Raw genomic sequence first — 18211 nt, 5'->3', positions numbered from 1 at the left:
TTTATTTTTTTTGGCTTGGCTCTGGTTTTGATTTTTTCCTTTGGCTCTTTTACGTTCTTGAATTGAAATGGCGTAGTTGGAGAAGACGACGAAGCCTTCATCTCTACCTTACTTGGTCGTCGTTTTTTCGATTTTCCTTGATTCGCCGGAGAAAGTGTAGCGTTTTTGCCGACCATGAAAACCTCTCTCCGACGATTACGAGGTGTGCTTCACAAGCATGAATCTAAGGACCGGAGAGATCTTCGACCTCCTGTTCTCAAAGACGAGCTAGCCCAAGCTTCCCAGGTTTCTCTCTTTCTCCAATTCGAAATTTGGAACTGTCTTCATTTGATTTGTCTCTCTCGTTGTTTCCTGTTGATGATGACGCGATTTCTTTAATCGTATTTTCGCTTTTTCTTCGTCGGATCGTCGTCGCTCTATGTGAATTAGTTACCAGTTTAAGCTTAGATGCAACGATTTCGGAAACGTTCAGATTTCGGATTCATGAAATTGATTTTGTGAGAATAGTTGGTGGTGGATCTGGAGTTGCTCTTTAGCTTTTCGTTCTCTTAATTGGTTAAATTAGATCTCTTCTCTTTCACTAGAAACAACCAAATGATTGGGTTACATTTGTGGAGGAAGCTTAGTTTTTCAATTTGGTGCTCTCTCTCTCTGTTTTACGAGTGAGGTTTATTGACATGTTGATGTAACTGGTCTCACAATGCTTAGTTTGTTTGTGATTTTCACAGGACGTGGAAGACATGAGAGATTGCTATGATAGCTTGCTCAATGCCGCCGCTGCTACTGCAAATAGTGCATATGGTAATCTATTGTCATCTTTTTACTTTGGTTTGGTAAAATGTTACCAGAAACTTCATACCTTTGTTATGCTGAATGGATCATGCTGGCGGATAATGGTGTTTGTTGTTAGTTTGGTTGATTATTAAATTTAGCTCTGATTCTTGCCCTGTTGCATTATCATTTTGCTGGCTCTGATTTTAAATGTGTTGTGACCTTAATTTTATTTGTAACTCTCAAGTGAGCTTTTTGCATTCCAATTTATAGAGATAAACATCTTCTTGTTAATAAATATATATCCTTATCATTTGCAGATTTCATTTGCTTGCAGAATTTTCTGAATCTTTGCGAGAACTAGGAGCTTGTCTTCTTGAGAAAACTGCTCTAAACGATGATGAAGAAAGTGGTAAGTTTGTAATACAGATTCCTTAAATGCATCATATTATCTAATTTTTAAACATTTGAAACCGACAGTCTGTGCATTTATCTTTTTTCCAAGTTTTCTTCACATTACATATTTTCTGTTGCTTTGACCTATATAATGTGCATCTGAAATAGAAACATTCTGCTTCTCTGATTCTTATGCAGGTAGAGTGTTAATTATGCTGGGAAAATTGCAGTTTGAGTTGCAAAAACTTGTTGACAAATATGTGAGTTTTTGAAATCTGTTACGAACTGGTTCAAAATTTTCCTACTGAGTTTTCCTTTGTCTTGCCATAAAAAATCAATTAACTATCAATATTGTTGATTCAGCGGTCTCATATATTCAAAACAATCACAATCCCCTCAGAGTCACTTCTTAATGAACTCCGCATAGTTGAGGTTTGTTTATTCATCTAGAATCTATTATATCTATTTACTTTTTTGTCAATGGTCAAAAAGGCCCATCCTTGCTACATGTTTATGAGCGTCCGTGTTGACAGAATGAGATATTAGGCGTTGTTTGATATGCTTGCTGATTTCAGCCCTTTCAAGTGACAATAGTAATGTATTTAAATGGTTATGCAGGAGATGCAGCGGCTTTGTGATGAGAAAAGGTTGTTCTTGCCTGCCTTCGTATTCACTTCGAAATACCTATTAGTGAGACAGGAAATAATATCTGAAATTCATTACCTTAATATAATTGAAAAAAAGAAGTTAATGTTGAAGGAAACCGCCTATATTTTGTTCAGGTTTTAGAGATACATGACTTTTGTGGGTGATTGAGATTGGTTCAGATATTTATTATCCTCATGATGGGAATACCAATTATAGTGTTATTAAATATCTTCTCCTATCAAAACTTTCTTACATGTTAGTGGGAAAAAGGTATTCTATTCATGGAACTTTTTACCTTTCAGGAATGTTTATGAAGGCATGCTTACAAGACAAAGAGAGAGAGGGAGGTCAAAGGGTGGGAAAGGAGAAACTTTTTCGACACAGCAAGTACAAGAAACTCATGATGAATATGAAAACGAGACGACTTTATTTGTTTTCCGTTTAAAATCCCTGAAGCAAGGGCAAACCCGTAGTCTTTTGACTCAGGCAGCACGGCACCATGCAGCACAGGTTTCATCTTGGGCGGTTTTTCGTCTTTCTATTTTGATCACCAGAGCACTGTGTTGATGTCACTTTTTTTTTTTTGTGTGGTTTTGCAGTTAAGCTTCTTCAAGAAGGCTCTTACTTCGCTTGAAGAAGTAGAGCCGCATGTACAGATGGTAACCGAGTCGCAGCATATTGATTACCATTTCAGCGGATTAGATGATGATGATGGGGATGATGAAATAGAAAACAATGAGACCGATGGTTCTGAGATGCATGATGATGGAGAGTTGAGTTTTGAAAGAGTTAATGACAAGGACCAAGATGCAGATTCTTCAGTCAGTGGCTCCTCAGAGGTGAATGTTTCATATGAATACGGTTCTGATGATATTTCCTGTTTATCCTTATTAGTGCTTTTGATGATTGCTAATAGAAATAGAATAGTGATACTCCATGTGCCAATGTTTCTCTTAAAGATGACCACTATAACAAAGAAACTATAAATGAGGTTTATAAACTGGAAATGCTTGTTACGGGAAGCATTTTGAAATCTTTAACCAACAAAAAGGTCATGTAGAGCCTTTATTTGTATGGAACACTTCCTGGTAGGGATGACGAATGCCTTTTTAGAATCGAATCTGCTGAAATTGCTTAGATTATGAGTCTTGAGTTATTTAAATCTGGTGTTATTTTATTTTTAAACCTGTTTCCTTAATAGATGTTCGCCTAATGCATGCAGTTGGGTCACTCAGACATCACATTTCCACAAGTTGCAGTACCAGATATTGCACAGGTAACACAGCTGTGTCTTATGGTCCCATCTTCTCTGCTTTTCCGTTCAGATAACTCAGAAAAATTCTCAGGGTGCTTAGAGTTCATGGAATTTAATTTTGTTTGTCAATACCTGGAACTGGAAAACCACCCAAATTATTCAATTTGCACAACTCTCTTACCAGTCTTGTCTATTTGTTTTTTAAGCAGGAAAATGAGGAAAGAAACTACAGGAAATCTCATTCGCTTAGGAGAGATGTTAGGGCAGTGAGCCAGTCAGCACCGCTTTTTCCCGAGAACCGCACAACTCCTCCTTCAGAGAAACTGTTACGGATGCGATCAACTATGACACGGAAATTTAACACTTACGCACTGCCAACACCTATGGAAACAACAAGAAGTCCCTCATCTACTACAAGTCCAGCTAACAAAAACGTGGGGTCATCTAATCCTGCAAAGGCAATTGCAAAACAGATTTGGTTTTCATCCCCACTGGAAACTCGTGGACTTGCAAAGGTTTCCTCAAGATCAATGGTAGCCTTGAAAGAACAAGTCCTGAGAGAGAGTAACAAGAACACGTCTTCTCGGTTGCCTCCGCCTTTAGCTGATGGACTCCTGTTCTCTCGTCTTGGGACACTCAAGAGACGATCCTTCTCTGGCCCACTGACTAGTAAACCATTACCTAATAAGCCTCTCTCGACAACACCTCACTTATACTCGGGTCCAATCCCAAGGAATCCAGTTTCTAAGTTACCAAAAGTGTCATCATCTCCAACCGCTTCCCCTACTTTTGTCTCAACCCCGAAAATAAGTGAGCTCCATGAGCTTCCTAGACCACCACCAAGAAGCTATACTAAGTCCTCTAGGGAATTAGGATATTCAGCTCCCTTGGTTTCGAAGAGTCAATTGCTTAGTAAACCTCTTATTACAAATTCAGCTTCTCCTCTCCCAATACCACCTCCAATTACTCGTAGCTTCTCTATACCTACTAGCAACCTTAGAGCATCAGATTTAGATATGTCTAAGACAAGTCTGGGCACTAAAAATTTAGGCACTGCCTCACCTCCTTTAACCCCAATATCATTGATCCATCCACCGCCACAGGGTCTTCCCGAGCGTGCAGACCACCTAACGATGTCCAAACAAGAGGTGAACCATTAATTCTGATACTTCTTCTCCCTACCGATTAGTTTTTAAGTGATCATTGTGTGTCGTTTAAGTAGATTTTTAGTTCCCCTCCTGTTTCCGCGAAGTTATGTTTGCTAAATGTAAAATACAAGATTGTGCTGATATTTGTTTTGATTGGTGAATTTTGCAGAGGAGGAATTAAGGTGTAAGATGTTTGGTAGCTGCCTAAAAACTTACGGAGGAGGAAGGAAGGCCATTACCTGTAGTTGCAGATATATGTAAATATCCGCCCATTTTAGTTTCACCGGTGATCTTAGTTTCCTATCACATATGGTAGCAAATCCCTGTTTTGAGAATGATGACAAAAGAAAAAAATAGAGGAACAGGTTTATAAATAATTGCCGAGGAATTTTTGTTTTTCTTCTATCATATAGTAATTGTCAAAATTTATGTACTCTCCGGATCTTCCTTCATTTATAAAATCATCGAAGCTTTTTGGTTTTGTTCAGTGATGTGATATGTTTTACGTCCGAGATTTACGGGTTAAAACTTCTGTGGGGGTCTGGTTTCTTTTGATTGCGTTAAGAAACATGGCTTCTATAAAAGGTTAATAAAACACTTTCAATGATACTAAAAGTTAAGAAACAACATCGCTTCTAGAAGCTTAACAGAAGCTGGCTTATATTATACAGCTTGGCTATATTATACAGCTCGAGGTGGATCATTCATTCATTTGCATTTACAAGGGGTAGGTGAAAGTAGAAAAAAAAAACAAAAGTTCTTAACTCATGGTTTCACATGTAAAAACCTAACGAGGAGACCCACACACTTAAGGATCTGTAGCTTTCACAAATCTTCCCCTAACACGCAACCTGGTCTCAGCTCTTGCCTTCCTTGTTTCATATCTTATGGTCTTATCGTATCTGATCCAGCAATTAAGAATTAAGGTTTAGGTAAGACATTCATTTTACAGAAACGGAAATTAAAAAAAGTATATATATATATATACTGAGAACATCATTACCTCCGCGTTTTCTTCTTTTCTTTGTACCGCTGCATAGCATTATCTCTGTTCTGTGCCATACGCTCTAGATCAGCATTTGTTGCCACCACCAATCTTGTGGTATTAGTACTAGGTATAACAAGATGTTCCGTGAAATGCAAGTCACTGGAGTCGTTAGAACTTTTATGTGAGTGAATGGCAGCGGGGACATTGTTGCTCTTTGATGTTTCCTGTCCCTTAATGGAATTTGTGCGGATAGATTCATCCTGCTGTATCTTACCAGTAAGTATCATAAACTCACAATTCACCGACAAAGATATAAATACATCTGGTTTTCATTCAATCCAAGACAGTATAGTAAATTGGTATATAGTTGGCAGAGCAACATAAATGAAGAAGCAAGATTAGGGTATATGGTATTAGGGACTTTTGAGGCTTTGGAAGAAAGAACCCTACTTATGTTCTGTTAAATAAAGCGGGTATGTTTCCAAACCTAAACACAATCAGTTTGCTACGACGTACCTGGTAACTATCTCTTAAAGCTTTGAGATTGGTGGGATGGGGATCGTTTTTGATATGAGTGACGTTATTGAAAGTGAAAGTAGAGTCTTTTGGTTCGAACTGACTAGGTTCCTCAGGGTTCCTGGACTTGCCCAAGTTAAAATCCCATATCTGCATTAACCCAAGACATTATAACACAAGTGTATCTCTAACTAGAACACGGACAGCCAAAAGTTTCATGGAAAGAAATGTGGATAATGCCTATTGATAGAATTATAAATGTTCCATACAGGTAAGGGTAACTTGACAGAATCAAGAACGTGACCTGAGTGTTGTTGTGGCCAGTGGTATGATTAGCAGCATACAATTGCGTAGCAGCATTACCACAAGAACTTTGGTACTCTGCTGAGAGAAGCAAAGAAGTAAACGACGTCGTTGGAGACAGCTGAGTAATGCTTCCTCCGCCATTGTTTCCCTCCCGAACCATAATCTCTCCTCCGCCGTCTCCGTCTCCTTCTCCATCTCCGCTGACAAAACCTCTCTTGAGCAACTCCTCAAGCTGTCTGTACACAACTTGCTTAGACCTCCCAAAGCTAAAGCTTTGCTTTTTCATAGACATATCGTAGGGAACGATCAGATCTTGAACAATGTTGTTAGATCCAGAAACCCACGAATCCAAAGCCATCCCAAAATTATCAGTCAATCGTTCTTCTCCTTCTCCATCTTCATCATCTTTCTTCTTCCCTTCTAAATCAATCCCCCACACAGCAGCGAGCTCCGAAACGGAAGGACAACCCGAAAACCCCTCGACGGCGGAGCGTTCGTGAGCCGAGGCGGAGGAGCAGCTCCCGTGAACATCCCAGTCACACTCCTGACACAAAACGAGGTTATCGGTGAAACACCGTACGGAGACCGGCTCTTTGCTGCAGTTATCACAGATCTGAGAACGCACGTGCTTTTTAGACAAGAGGTTAGCGGAGTGAACGTGCTGATCACAAGGCAAACACAGCTTCGCCGAATCGGCTCTGCAGAACAGAACCGCCGTCCGCTCGCCGCAAAAATCGCACGCCACCGCCGTTGAACTACCCATTTTGGTTGGTTTGACAGTATAAAACCCTTCCAGAATCCCTAAATTAAAAAAAAAAAAAAAAATCCAAACTTTTTTCTCAATCCGAAATGATACAGTCGAGAACGAAATCGATGGATGAAGATGACAGAGACAACAAAGCTTTCGGTTTTACAGTAACTCTCTCATTTTGGATATTTTGTTTTGTTTGATCAAATTTATTACTCATTCCGAATCAAAATATAAGATGTTCCCTCTTTTCAAAATATAAAATGTTCTAGAGAAGTTTTTTGTTTCAACTAATTAGTTATTTACTACTTTAGTTTTTTTGTTTTGGTGAGTTAGCAAATTCACCATTCGCGTATCTACTAAAAAAATGATATAATAGACCAAATTTTGTCGTAACATTTAGAAATGGAAGGTTTGATTGAGTAAAGCGTATCTTTAACTTTTAAAAATGCTTAATCCCTTTCCTAACATAGTAATGACCTTTTAGGTCGTTTTCTTCTTTAGCTTATATATATATATATATATATATATATATATATATATATATATATATAGTTTGTGTGTGATGCAGATGAGCTCTACTGTGGTTCACTTCCAACAAATCCAAACTGCGAAATTTCTACTCGTAAATAGTGAAATTTGCTGTCAAATCGTAAATTTAATAGTAGTTTTATAGATATAAATCTATATTAACATTTTTAAAGTATATTTTCTGTTATAGCCTTTTAGTTTTACTTATTTAAATTTTTATTTACAACATTAATCCCTCAAAAATTTTCAAAATAGTATCACGACACATTTTGTTTCCTAAATCTATATTAACATCTATAAAGTACATTTGGTGTTTTACCCTTGAAGTTATATGTATTTAAAAATTTATTTACAAATTTAATCCCTAAAAACTTTCCAAAAATAATATCATTTCAGATTTTGTTTCCTAAATATTTTACATTTCATTCCAACAAAAAAAAAGCAATCAATATTATATAAAGACATAAAGTCATAAACTATGACATATTTTCCATTTTATTTTCCAAACCTGTGAGTTTTGATTCTTAACGTAAGAAAGAAGAACTTCGATTCCTAATTATTTAAATATTATAATTAATATATATATAAATTTAATAAAATTTAAAATATTATGAATATGTAAAATTAAAAAAAAATAATACTATATAATGTGGTTATAAAAAGAACATGTCTAAATTAATAAAATATTATTAAATATGTGCTAACACGGGTTAAATCCTCATTTTATTATTTGCCAACACTATAAATATTATAATATCTGACATATAAAATCAATTTGTTTTACCTAAGATTGTGTAAAATAATTAATTCATTAGGGAAAATGTGACTTAATCACATTATATTAATGACTTATTATGTATTTAGATCTCTTATTTTTTTGTTATAATAATTAAAAATCGAAATAGAATCTCAAACATTAAACAAAATAAACTAAATATAATAAAAAATGATCATATAGTATATTATAGGTTAAAAATTAATATAAACATTTATTCGCACAAACGGTCAGAAAATTAGGTTATTTCTCTATTTATAAAATATCCAATATTAAACAAATGAATAGAATATAAAATATAAATGATAATAAAACTATATGCACGCGGTGTATCGCGGGTTAAAACCTAGTATAATACAAAACGCGTCGTCATCGTTAACCGTTTAACCGACCTGTGCTTGTTACAATGTGTATAATTCATATATCATTAAAACAAAAAATTCATGCCCAAGGCTTTCAAACCAATGTTTTTTGGGGCCCAAGCCCATAAGATAGAAAACGAAAATATAAATTTTCTCTTTCAGGTTTTGGAGATGGTAGAGCTCTGATTGAACATATGACACACACAACAACAATCATCAAAATTCAGATAAGAGCCCTTCATCGGCTTCTTTTCCAATATATATATGTAAACTAAATATGTAATGCGCATAATCTTTCTTTTTCCAACATCTATAGAAAGGAAAATATAATAGTAATTTAATTAGATATTAAAGTGTGTTATATAATTAAAAGTTTATATCAACATGTAAATTACTAAATTGAATGTATTTAAAAATTAAAATTGTAGTCAAAATATCAAAAATTGAAAATTTCTTAATTATAATTATTTCTACCATCAAATGTAAGATTACATAAAAGTTTATTTTTCACAAATGAGAAAAGTTAATATATGTACATAAGAATAAGATAAGAGTAATAAAGAATATAAGAAAGAGGTGTTTTTATTTTTTGGTTTCGATAAAGAAGGAGGAGACCCACACACATAGATATACAAGAGTGACAGACACAATTTGGCGTCTCTTTCGATCTGAAACATCTCTGTCTCTCCTCAGAGATTCCCTTCTTTAGGCCCCATTGTCTCTCTTTCTGTATATTACAATTTTACAACTCTTCCAAAAAAACAAAAACCCTTTTTAGTTTTAACTAGCAATATTATTATTTGGTTAATATGTAAAAATGCAAAAATCTTCTTGTATACATGGAAAGAAAAAGAACAACACTGGATTGGTGTGGTGTGGTGTGGTCGTCGCTTTCTCTTTCTACACTTCCAACAGATTCCCCTTTGCACTTCTCTCTTTCACTATTTTTTTTTTGTTTTATTTTTTTTTCTTTCTTTCTTACGGAAACGTCATTTTCCTCCAGACAATACATCTTATTCCTTACATAACCCTATATACCCTATATAATATATTGGTATAGTGTTGAAATGTTATTGCCACTATATCTATTGGTTTATCACAATTCCTTCTCTCTATCTTCTTTTTTTGTATTTTTGCAACCAAGTAGAAAAATGTAATTAGTTAGGTAGTTTATCTTTCTTTGCATATGTTTGTTGTGTGTGTACGTATGGTAAGGGTTTTTATTTTATTTTACCACTTCAATAATATAACATGCACCTAATATCTTGATTAACACACACTATACATATATTAGATATAGATAGAGCATGCCTGATGTTTCATGTTTGTACCTAATAATATATCGTAAATATCACATGGTACTACTAGCTAGGCTTGAATAGTTTTCTCTTCTTCTTTTTTTCATTCCTTTGTGTATTGTTTGTTACATAGAACAACTAAGGATGAAAGTCGGAACATGGTGATGGTCTTGGACTTTAATTTATTAATTTGTGACGTGATTGTTCTTGACTTTATCAATTAAAAGATTTGTGAGGTGAAAGTTTTTTCAAAAATTTAATAATTGGAGCTAAAAAATAAAAAAAGGGTCGCGAGCCTTTGCCCACGCAAAAATATTTTAGTCTAATGAGCTAAAATGTTGACATTTTGCCTTTACTTTCTTTATATTTTGGTTGACTTTCTCTAAAATAAAATATACAATAAAAAACTTTCAATTCTTCAATTATTTTGCTCCACCCATAAATTATATTGCATTATTAAAGGTAGGCATGTCAATTAGGATTAAAGTCCTTTAACAAATCTATTTGTACTTTTTTGTTAACATTTTTGTTTGATTGCAATATTTGATTAATAATTTATTGTAAATAAAGTTGTAAACTCTAATTCTAGTTTTTATATTTACTTAATTACCATACTTAATACTTTTAAATTTTTTTATCTATGATGTTTTATATGAATTATATATTGGTTTATTTGGTTAAAGTATCGAAATTTTATTTAGTTTTAAACGTTTTCTATTAAATTAAGTTGGTTGTAGTGAATATAGATGAATTATTAAATTTTTGATTGATTTGTTTTATAGTACACCTTCAAACACTACTTTCTAAAACTTATAAGTTTGAATTTTTGATCGGTAAGATAAGCTCGAAAAGCCATGTAATCCTGTTATGGCCAGATTCGGGCTTTGAAATATAGACTCGAAAATATTTTTGACCGGGCCAGCCCGATTGACACTCCTAATTAAAGGCTTGGCTATTTAAAATTGTCATCTCACGGCCAGATTCGTTTCATTTTCGAGCTTGGTACTTGTTGTCGTATAGTCATTCTATCCCGGAAAATACCATCCTGTTTGCTATTGACTTTTGATGTATGCACCAAACCTCATGCCTTCGCTTTTTTTGTTTTCCATAATTATTTTTTAGATTTGAACTCACATTTTTTACAAAGAGATTTATAGGATAGTTTATTTTTTTTAACCATTTCACTCTTAAAATATTATGAATATAAATGGATTACATGAACATGTACCAAATGACAGTCGTTTGCAAGAAGGTTAATGTGTTACTAGGTTAAGACCCGTGCTAAAGCACATGTTAAAATTTATTTTATTTACATTGTAATTTTTTATAAAATACAATTTATGTGATTATTTTTCAAAGTTTTTTTGGATAAAATATTTTGTAATAAAATCATATGCTAAATATGATGACATGAAAAAGACACTTATTTTGTAAGTCTTATATTGTTAATGATTCTAGATAAGTATCTGTGCTATTTTATTTTATACAAAAATTTATATATTTTCTATTTTAAAACAAAATTTTAATATGTTGTATTAGTTTATGTACGTGAAGTTATTTCAACAATGTATATTCTACCTCATGACTTGAATGTCATTATATGACATAATTTTGTGAATTTGGTTTTTAAAAAGCGAGTTATTATATTATGGGTAATTTAATATATTGTTATACTTTTTGTTTTAATATACTTGGGTTTTTAAAATTCTTTCATATTATAGTGACATATTATTGACATTGCTAGAACAAACCAATTTAGAGTGTTTATAGTTTCTAACTTTAATATCAAGTTTTAATATTTTAAAAATATTTCAAAATAAATTATTTAAAGTTTATACTGTTATATAAAAGTATAAAATTCAACAAAAAAGTATGAAATTGAATTTAAATATTCAAATTTTGACCCGTTACTCAGTAAAAATTTTGATTCAATAGATATTATTTTTAAAAAATAATTTTAATAAAAATTGAATATTTTATAGATTGAATCATTTATATTTGTTTTTAAAAATTCAACTTATGGTATATCCGGAAATAAAAATATTTTTTAATTATAATAAATAATATGAGATTTTATTTGTTTCACAAAATAGACTCTTATATAAAAATGAGAGATGAAGTATAATATTAATTAACAAATTAATATGTTAAATTAGATATCAAAGGATTTTATTTGATGAATAATTTAATAAAGAAAATTAATATGGTAAGTTAGATGATATCAAATGATTCTTTAGAATATTCTCTTTAAGATTTTTGGAAACAATAATTACAAACTATACAAATAATATAAAACTTAATCTATAACCTATTTGTAACCAACTTATTAAAATTATATAGTTTACAAAATAATGTTGTGTACTTCCGTTTTATTATATAGGGGATGCATGAGACTGTGATCATTCGTATATTGGATGTAAACGAGACTATGTGTATGAGATGAAAGTGATAATGTGTAATATACACGTATCCCCTATATAATAAAACGGAAGTACACAACTTTTTTGTATACTATATAATTTTTATAAGTTGGTTACAAAATACGTTACATAGATTAAATATAGGTTGGTTACAAAAAAGGTTATAGATTAACTGGTCAATCTATGGGCTATATAAATACACTTAAGAATATCCCAAAGAATCCTCTTAAAGAGAATATTCCAATGATTTATACAATTTCCAAAATAAAATCTTTAGTATTACATATATTGTTATCAAATATATACTGTTAGGCATAAAAAATATATTGTTAGCCGTAAAAAGAAATAAAATCTTTGCAATTTATCATACTTAATCTTGATTTCCGAGATTTTATTTTGCAGTTGAAAATAAAATCTTACCTAAGCACGGTCATATTAAAAAACTTTCACCAAACATGTTCGAAAATTAAAATAAAAACAAACAACAAACATAACCATTTCTCATACATAAAATTACAAAATTAACTATAGAAAACTTACAAAATAGGTGTTTTTTTCAAACCATCATAATTAAAACTTACTAAATTTTATTTGCATAATGTTTTATCCAATTTTTTAAAAAACAATCATATATATTATATTTTATTCTAAAATTATAATATAATTAAAAAGAATTTCAATCCATGCTCTAGCACGAATTCAAATCTAGTATATATATATATATATGAAGCTTAATAGCTTATGTGAGTGAATTTGTAGATTTAGATGAATATACACTTTTTTTTTCTTTTACCAAAATGAAAGAAAAAAAAAGTTCCGGCATTCTTTTCGATAGCAACGTTAAATTTACAAGATTTGTTTACTTGTTTCTAAAACAAATCATCAGGTCTAAACAAACCTCTTCCCAATATTTGAACCTTTTTATTCTCTCCTCTTATTATATTTTGAACCGGGGGTACTAACCGATACCAACATGCGCAAAGCTTAATCCAAACGCGCCTGAACTCTCGCGTGTGCACCTAACTGTAAATGTGTCATACGGGTTTCACAAGAACACGGTAACACGGACGTGAGACAAAAGTGCGAGAGATATAGATAGATAGAGAGAGAGAGCCTCTATCTCCTCCTCTGTGGTCACTTTGGTCTCTCTGACAGCTAAAGGTCCACTTTCTCTTTTTTACCCAAATAACCCCCACGCGCTTCTCCTAATCGCGCGTCTTCTTTTAACCAACCCCTATGCTAAATTCCCGGATTTACCCTTTCACTCTGTTTTTTGTTTTCTTCCTTTCTCCCTTTTGGTTTTATTATTAAAATCTATCTCAAAACAGAATAATCTCTCTTTTTTTGTTTCCTCTTTCTTCTCCTCTGCGAGATGAAAGCACCGAACATGGAGACGATAACTGAGTCTCTGGAGAAATCGATGCAGAATTGTTCTCTTAATGATCGGAGAAGAAGGGTCGTCGGAGATGGGTTTGGGAGATCGTCCAGCAACGGACACACTACTCCGATCTCAGATAGAACATTGGAGCTCAATTCTCACTTATCTCTTCCTTGTCACTGGGAACAGTGTCTTGATCTTAAGGTAATAAACATATTACAATAACAAATGAGATTCGTCTTTATAATCTTTTTTTTTTTTTTTTCCCTTTTTCGTTATCTAGGTTAAAGTAATCACTACAGAAACTTCGAACTGGTGTCGTTTTCATGTTTTTTTATTGCATTAAATGTACATTGGGGGAGAAAGATTTTAATTTTAGTTTAAAGCTTTTCTTGTTTCCTTGCGATGCATTTATTGCTTCTCAGACCGTATATATATATTTTGCTCATAGGGCTTTTTATGGTTTCAGGCTTGTTGTTAAAGACTAGCTTTATATGGTAAACTTTAGCAGATTTTTGTTTTTTTTTAAATGCTTGACTATATTGTAACTAAGTTCAGAGATCGTTTTTGCTTTTTTGATGCTTTTTATCAGCCAATCTTTCATCTCCTAGATATGATTTTTCACATAAAGGATACAAAACAAACAAACAAATGGTTTTGTTTTTCATGTTCAAATGATTTGTCATGATGAATAACCACAAACATACATATAATAAAGTACATAGTCATTTGCTCATATATAGATCTAGGACCAAAGCTTTTTTCCTTTTTGTCTTAACCACAATCTGGGTGCATTTCAATTTGCAAATATAGTAAGACAAAAGAAGAAGAAATTTTTTTTTATGTCAAAAGGAGTTAATGAAGTTTCTTACTTTATGATTCAAAAGGAGGTGGGTTTTTGTGTGTGTGTGTGTTTAGACAGGAGAGATTTACTACATAAACTGGAAAAACGGAATGAGAGTGAAAGAGGATCCAAGGAAGGTGATGAATGCAGATCCTGACAGTGGGGAATCATATGGAACAGTGTGCTCAGAAGAAGATAGTTCATATTACGACAGCGAAGAGTCTTCATCAGAGTCATCTCCATCATCAAGAGAGAATCAGAAAGATGAGGAAGATGATGATGAAGAAGAAGAGGATGTGCTAGTGGTTGCTGGATGCAAAGCTTGTTTCATGTACTTCATGGTTCCTAAGCATGTCGAGGACTGTCCCAAATGTGCAGCACAGCTACTTCACTTTGATCGACCTCATTCTGTTTCTTCGTAAAACACATCTCATCTCTTTTGTTTATTCAGATGAGAATTTGTTTAGGTTTCATCTTTTCTTTACTTTAATCTTCATAATATTGTTATAACTTAGTGGTTTCTCTTGTGAGTGGGGGGCATTAACACGAGTTTCAATGGCAAGAATGTTTCAGGCAGTAAAAGTGAGTCTGAATTTTAACCAAGAATGGTAGCAAGTTATAAACGAGTTGTGTGTATGCTTTTCAAGTTGAAAGAGAATACAATGTTTAATAAGAATAATATAGTTGTTGTTGCATTAAAGTTGGTCAATGAAATGAGCCCTGAGGAATCGCGCGCCTTAAAAGACTAGTGGTACTAATCATAATGATGCAACATGTGACTCCACAATTTCATGTTTATTTATTTTATTTATTTATTTTTTTTTGAATTCTTTCTTTAAAATCTAACTAAGGGTGTGAATGGTTGTATCAGTTGGGGCGGACAAATCAATCTGCGGACTAAATCGCTTTTTATTTATCATTTATCAAATATAGTCCGCAGTGGTGCGGTCCAAATAAAGCAGAGACAAGACCGATACGGACCAATTGCGAACCACTTTTGCATACAAATAGAATTGGTCCGCAGCGGTCTATAGTCCGCCCCAAAAATAGAGTGGTCTAGACCGCATACGGATTTGGCCGCCATGACCGCAATTACCATTCAAACCCTAAATTTTCTTGGAAACCTTTTTCTTTTATTTAATTATGTTGGGATAGATAAAAGAGATAAGAAAATAAAACTAAAATAAGATATAATGATTAGACTTAATTAGGATTAATATTTGCTGATACCAAAAAAAATTAGGATTTCTATTTCATATAAAATAAAATAAATTCTATACAATTGTTCATAACTATATATTTCATCCGTTTCAAAATATAAGATGTTTTAGAGAAGTTTTTTGTTTCATAATATATGATGTTTTCAAGTTTCTATGTAACTTTTAGATTAGTTTAATATTTTATATTATGCAGTATTGTTTCTGATTGGTTGAACTTGTTAAAAGTAAAGACTTTTTAATCTGCATGTTTTAGTTAAAACATCCTATATTTTGAAACGGAGAGAGTACTTACTTGTTTACTATTATCTATATTAACATTTTTGAAGTACATTTTGGTTTATGCCCTTGAAGTTTCTTTACAACATTAACCCCTACAGAATTTCCTAAAATAATATTTCTACTTAATTAACCCCTACAGATTTTCCTAAAATAAACAGTTCTACTTAACTCAATTAATGGAACCAATATAAGAATATTAGACATATTAAATTAGATTTTATTATTGTTATGCCATTTAAGTACATAATCCTTCACATTCGATTACTACAATCTGTTCAAATCTCGATGGTACTAAAGTCGAGTGCATAATTATCAGCCTATTAAATTCATATTTCCAAAGACATCCATAATGACACCACCAAGACAAATATTTAATTGTCTATATATCTTATTTGTAAAGTAATTATTGACCGAATAAATCTTTGTTTTAGTAAAACATTGATTGCTGAAATCTCTCTTTAAATGAGTACATAACTTAAATTTTACAAAGTTAATCCCTAAAAAGTTTTCTAAAATAATAAAAACTAAAATATGTAAAATCGACAGTCCATTAAAATCGAATAATATTCCTAATACTTCAAATGTAGATTTAATCGTTTAATGCTATCATAATAATTATGTTAATCCAATATTCATTTCCGATTTCTATGGTACACAAAATCAATATATAAAACTAAATGGAAAGTAAATTTAAAATTTAACATAAAAAACTAATAAATGGTATATTCCATAAATATACCTTAAATCCTTCACGTTTTGAAAGATCCTTCATGACATTTTAAATAATTTTTTGCTTGCTCACAAATTTAGTCTTAATTCCATATCACACCTAATGCATTTAAACACTATAAATAATCTTTCACTACCTAAAGGAGAATGCACCAAACATACTTACAACCAGCAAAGAAACCTTACAGTAGTATTTTTTTTTTTTTTCAGTAAACATTACAGTAATCTATGAAAACGGTTTTGTGTTTTCTTTATTTTTTTTTCTTTTGCTTTTGATGTTATTTAATATTCGTTGTAAGTAAGTCACTCCCATCTTTAAAAGATGAATCCATGTTCTATCATGATGTACAGTAAAACCTCTATAAATTAATACTCTATAAATTAATAAACACTATAAATTAATAAATTTTACTGGTCCCAAGTCGGGCCAGTGTAAAAATTAACAATATTCGATAAGATAATAAGATAATAATTTTTTCGAAATCTCCTTATAAAATATGGTCCCAATAATATCATAAATTAATAATTATGTAAATTTATATATATATATATATATATATATTTACTGATATAATAGTGTATGTTTCTCCTAAAGCTCAATTCTATAGAACAATTGTAATGTTGTATTTTCAACCTATAATGATATCTCTAAAATATTTTATAACATGTCATACAAATAATTAAATTTAAAGTTTTAATTTTTAGATATGCATCATTTACAATTTGATAATTTGACAGATTATTAAAATAGGAGAATTGATATTATTATTCATAGATTTGAATTTATGTGTCTCATGTGTATAAGTCAATTTGTCTATAATATTTGTAATTTATTGTAAATAGTGCTTTCTAAATATTACAAGTTCAATTCCTAAACCATAAAATTTATAACATCCGAAAGTTTAATCTTATTTTGCTATAGTTGTTCCAATTCATAATTTTTTAAAAAATAAACAATTAAAAATATATCTATAAATTAATGATTATTAATTTACACTATAAAATAATAATTATTAATTTATAGATAAATTAATATCACTATAAATTAATAAAATATCTTATTCCTAACATTATTAATTTATAGAGGTTTTACTGTATATAGTTTTGCTTATTATATCAATAGAATTAAGTTTTTTTTTTCAGCAGTCATATCATAGTGAAAATTCCGAATTAAAATAAAGATTGGAACTAAATATATCAACCAATCTAAATCACAATTAATATATATTTCTTTTGGATTGTTACTATTTCTCTCTCTCTCTTCACAAATTATTTTGATTAGCATAATATCAAAATCATATTAATTATTATTTATTAATTATAACTACATATATTCTTAAATAATTTTTACTGATCATAATCGACATTAGCCCATTCTAAGTATTGGCTTTAGTTCCATATACGATGATGTAAATAGATTTGTTTTTATCCTTTTTATATATTCAATTACATATGTACCACATGTTTAATCTACAAAACACTAAACATCTAAATCATACAATTAAAAGGTAACTAAATTATTATATATATAAATAAAATATTATTTTGCAATGTACTACGAGTTTAAAAAATTACACATGTAGTCATTTACCATAGATT

At 31.4% G+C, this 18211-nt stretch overlaps 3 protein-coding genes across 5 annotated transcripts; 2 read left to right on the top strand and 1 right to left on the bottom strand.

The window, feature by feature from the left end:
• Positions 10–4705, top strand: LOC104700095 (uncharacterized protein At2g33490). 2 transcript variants are annotated; one of them, XM_010415551.1, is made up of 11 exons: positions 10–285; positions 729–801; positions 1109–1183; positions 1366–1427; positions 1531–1599; positions 1786–1814; positions 2118–2325; positions 2415–2654; positions 3038–3091; positions 3280–4218; positions 4388–4705. In XM_010415551.1, the coding sequence occupies exons 1-11, from the start codon at positions 175–177 to the stop codon at positions 4397–4399; spliced, it is 1872 nt and encodes a 623-aa protein (XP_010413853.1). In that variant the 5' UTR covers positions 10–174; the 3' UTR covers positions 4400–4705. The 2 variants fall into 2 exon arrangements, with proteins under 2 accessions (XP_010413853.1, XP_010413854.1); XM_010415552.1 differs by having other exon boundaries at positions 268–285; positions 1092–1183.
• On the bottom strand, positions 4855–7006 carry LOC104700094 (zinc finger protein CONSTANS-LIKE 14-like). 2 transcript variants are annotated; one of them, XM_010415549.2, is made up of 4 exons: positions 6027–7006; positions 5723–5872; positions 5222–5469; positions 4855–5120 (listed from the first exon to the last, which is right to left on the bottom strand). In XM_010415549.2, the coding sequence occupies exons 1-4, from the start codon at positions 6789–6791 to the stop codon at positions 5027–5029; spliced, it is 1257 nt and encodes a 418-aa protein (XP_010413851.1). In that variant the 5' UTR covers positions 6792–7006; the 3' UTR covers positions 4855–5026. The 2 variants fall into 2 exon arrangements, with proteins under 2 accessions (XP_010413851.1, XP_010413852.1); XM_010415550.2 differs by having other exon boundaries at positions 5222–5466; positions 6027–7003.
• Positions 13478–15030, top strand: LOC104700093. Its single transcript, XM_010415548.2, has 2 exons — positions 13478–13744; positions 14459–15030. The coding sequence occupies exons 1-2, from the start codon at positions 13535–13537 to the stop codon at positions 14804–14806; spliced, it is 558 nt and encodes a 185-aa protein (XP_010413850.1). The 5' UTR covers positions 13478–13534; the 3' UTR covers positions 14807–15030.

This window comes from Camelina sativa, chromosome 7 (assembly GCF_000633955.1).
Source record: "Camelina sativa cultivar DH55 chromosome 7, Cs, whole genome shotgun sequence".
Classification (NCBI taxonomy): Eukaryota; Viridiplantae; Streptophyta; class Magnoliopsida; order Brassicales; family Brassicaceae; genus Camelina; species Camelina sativa.
This window is presented reverse-complemented; position numbering and strand designations above follow the sequence as displayed.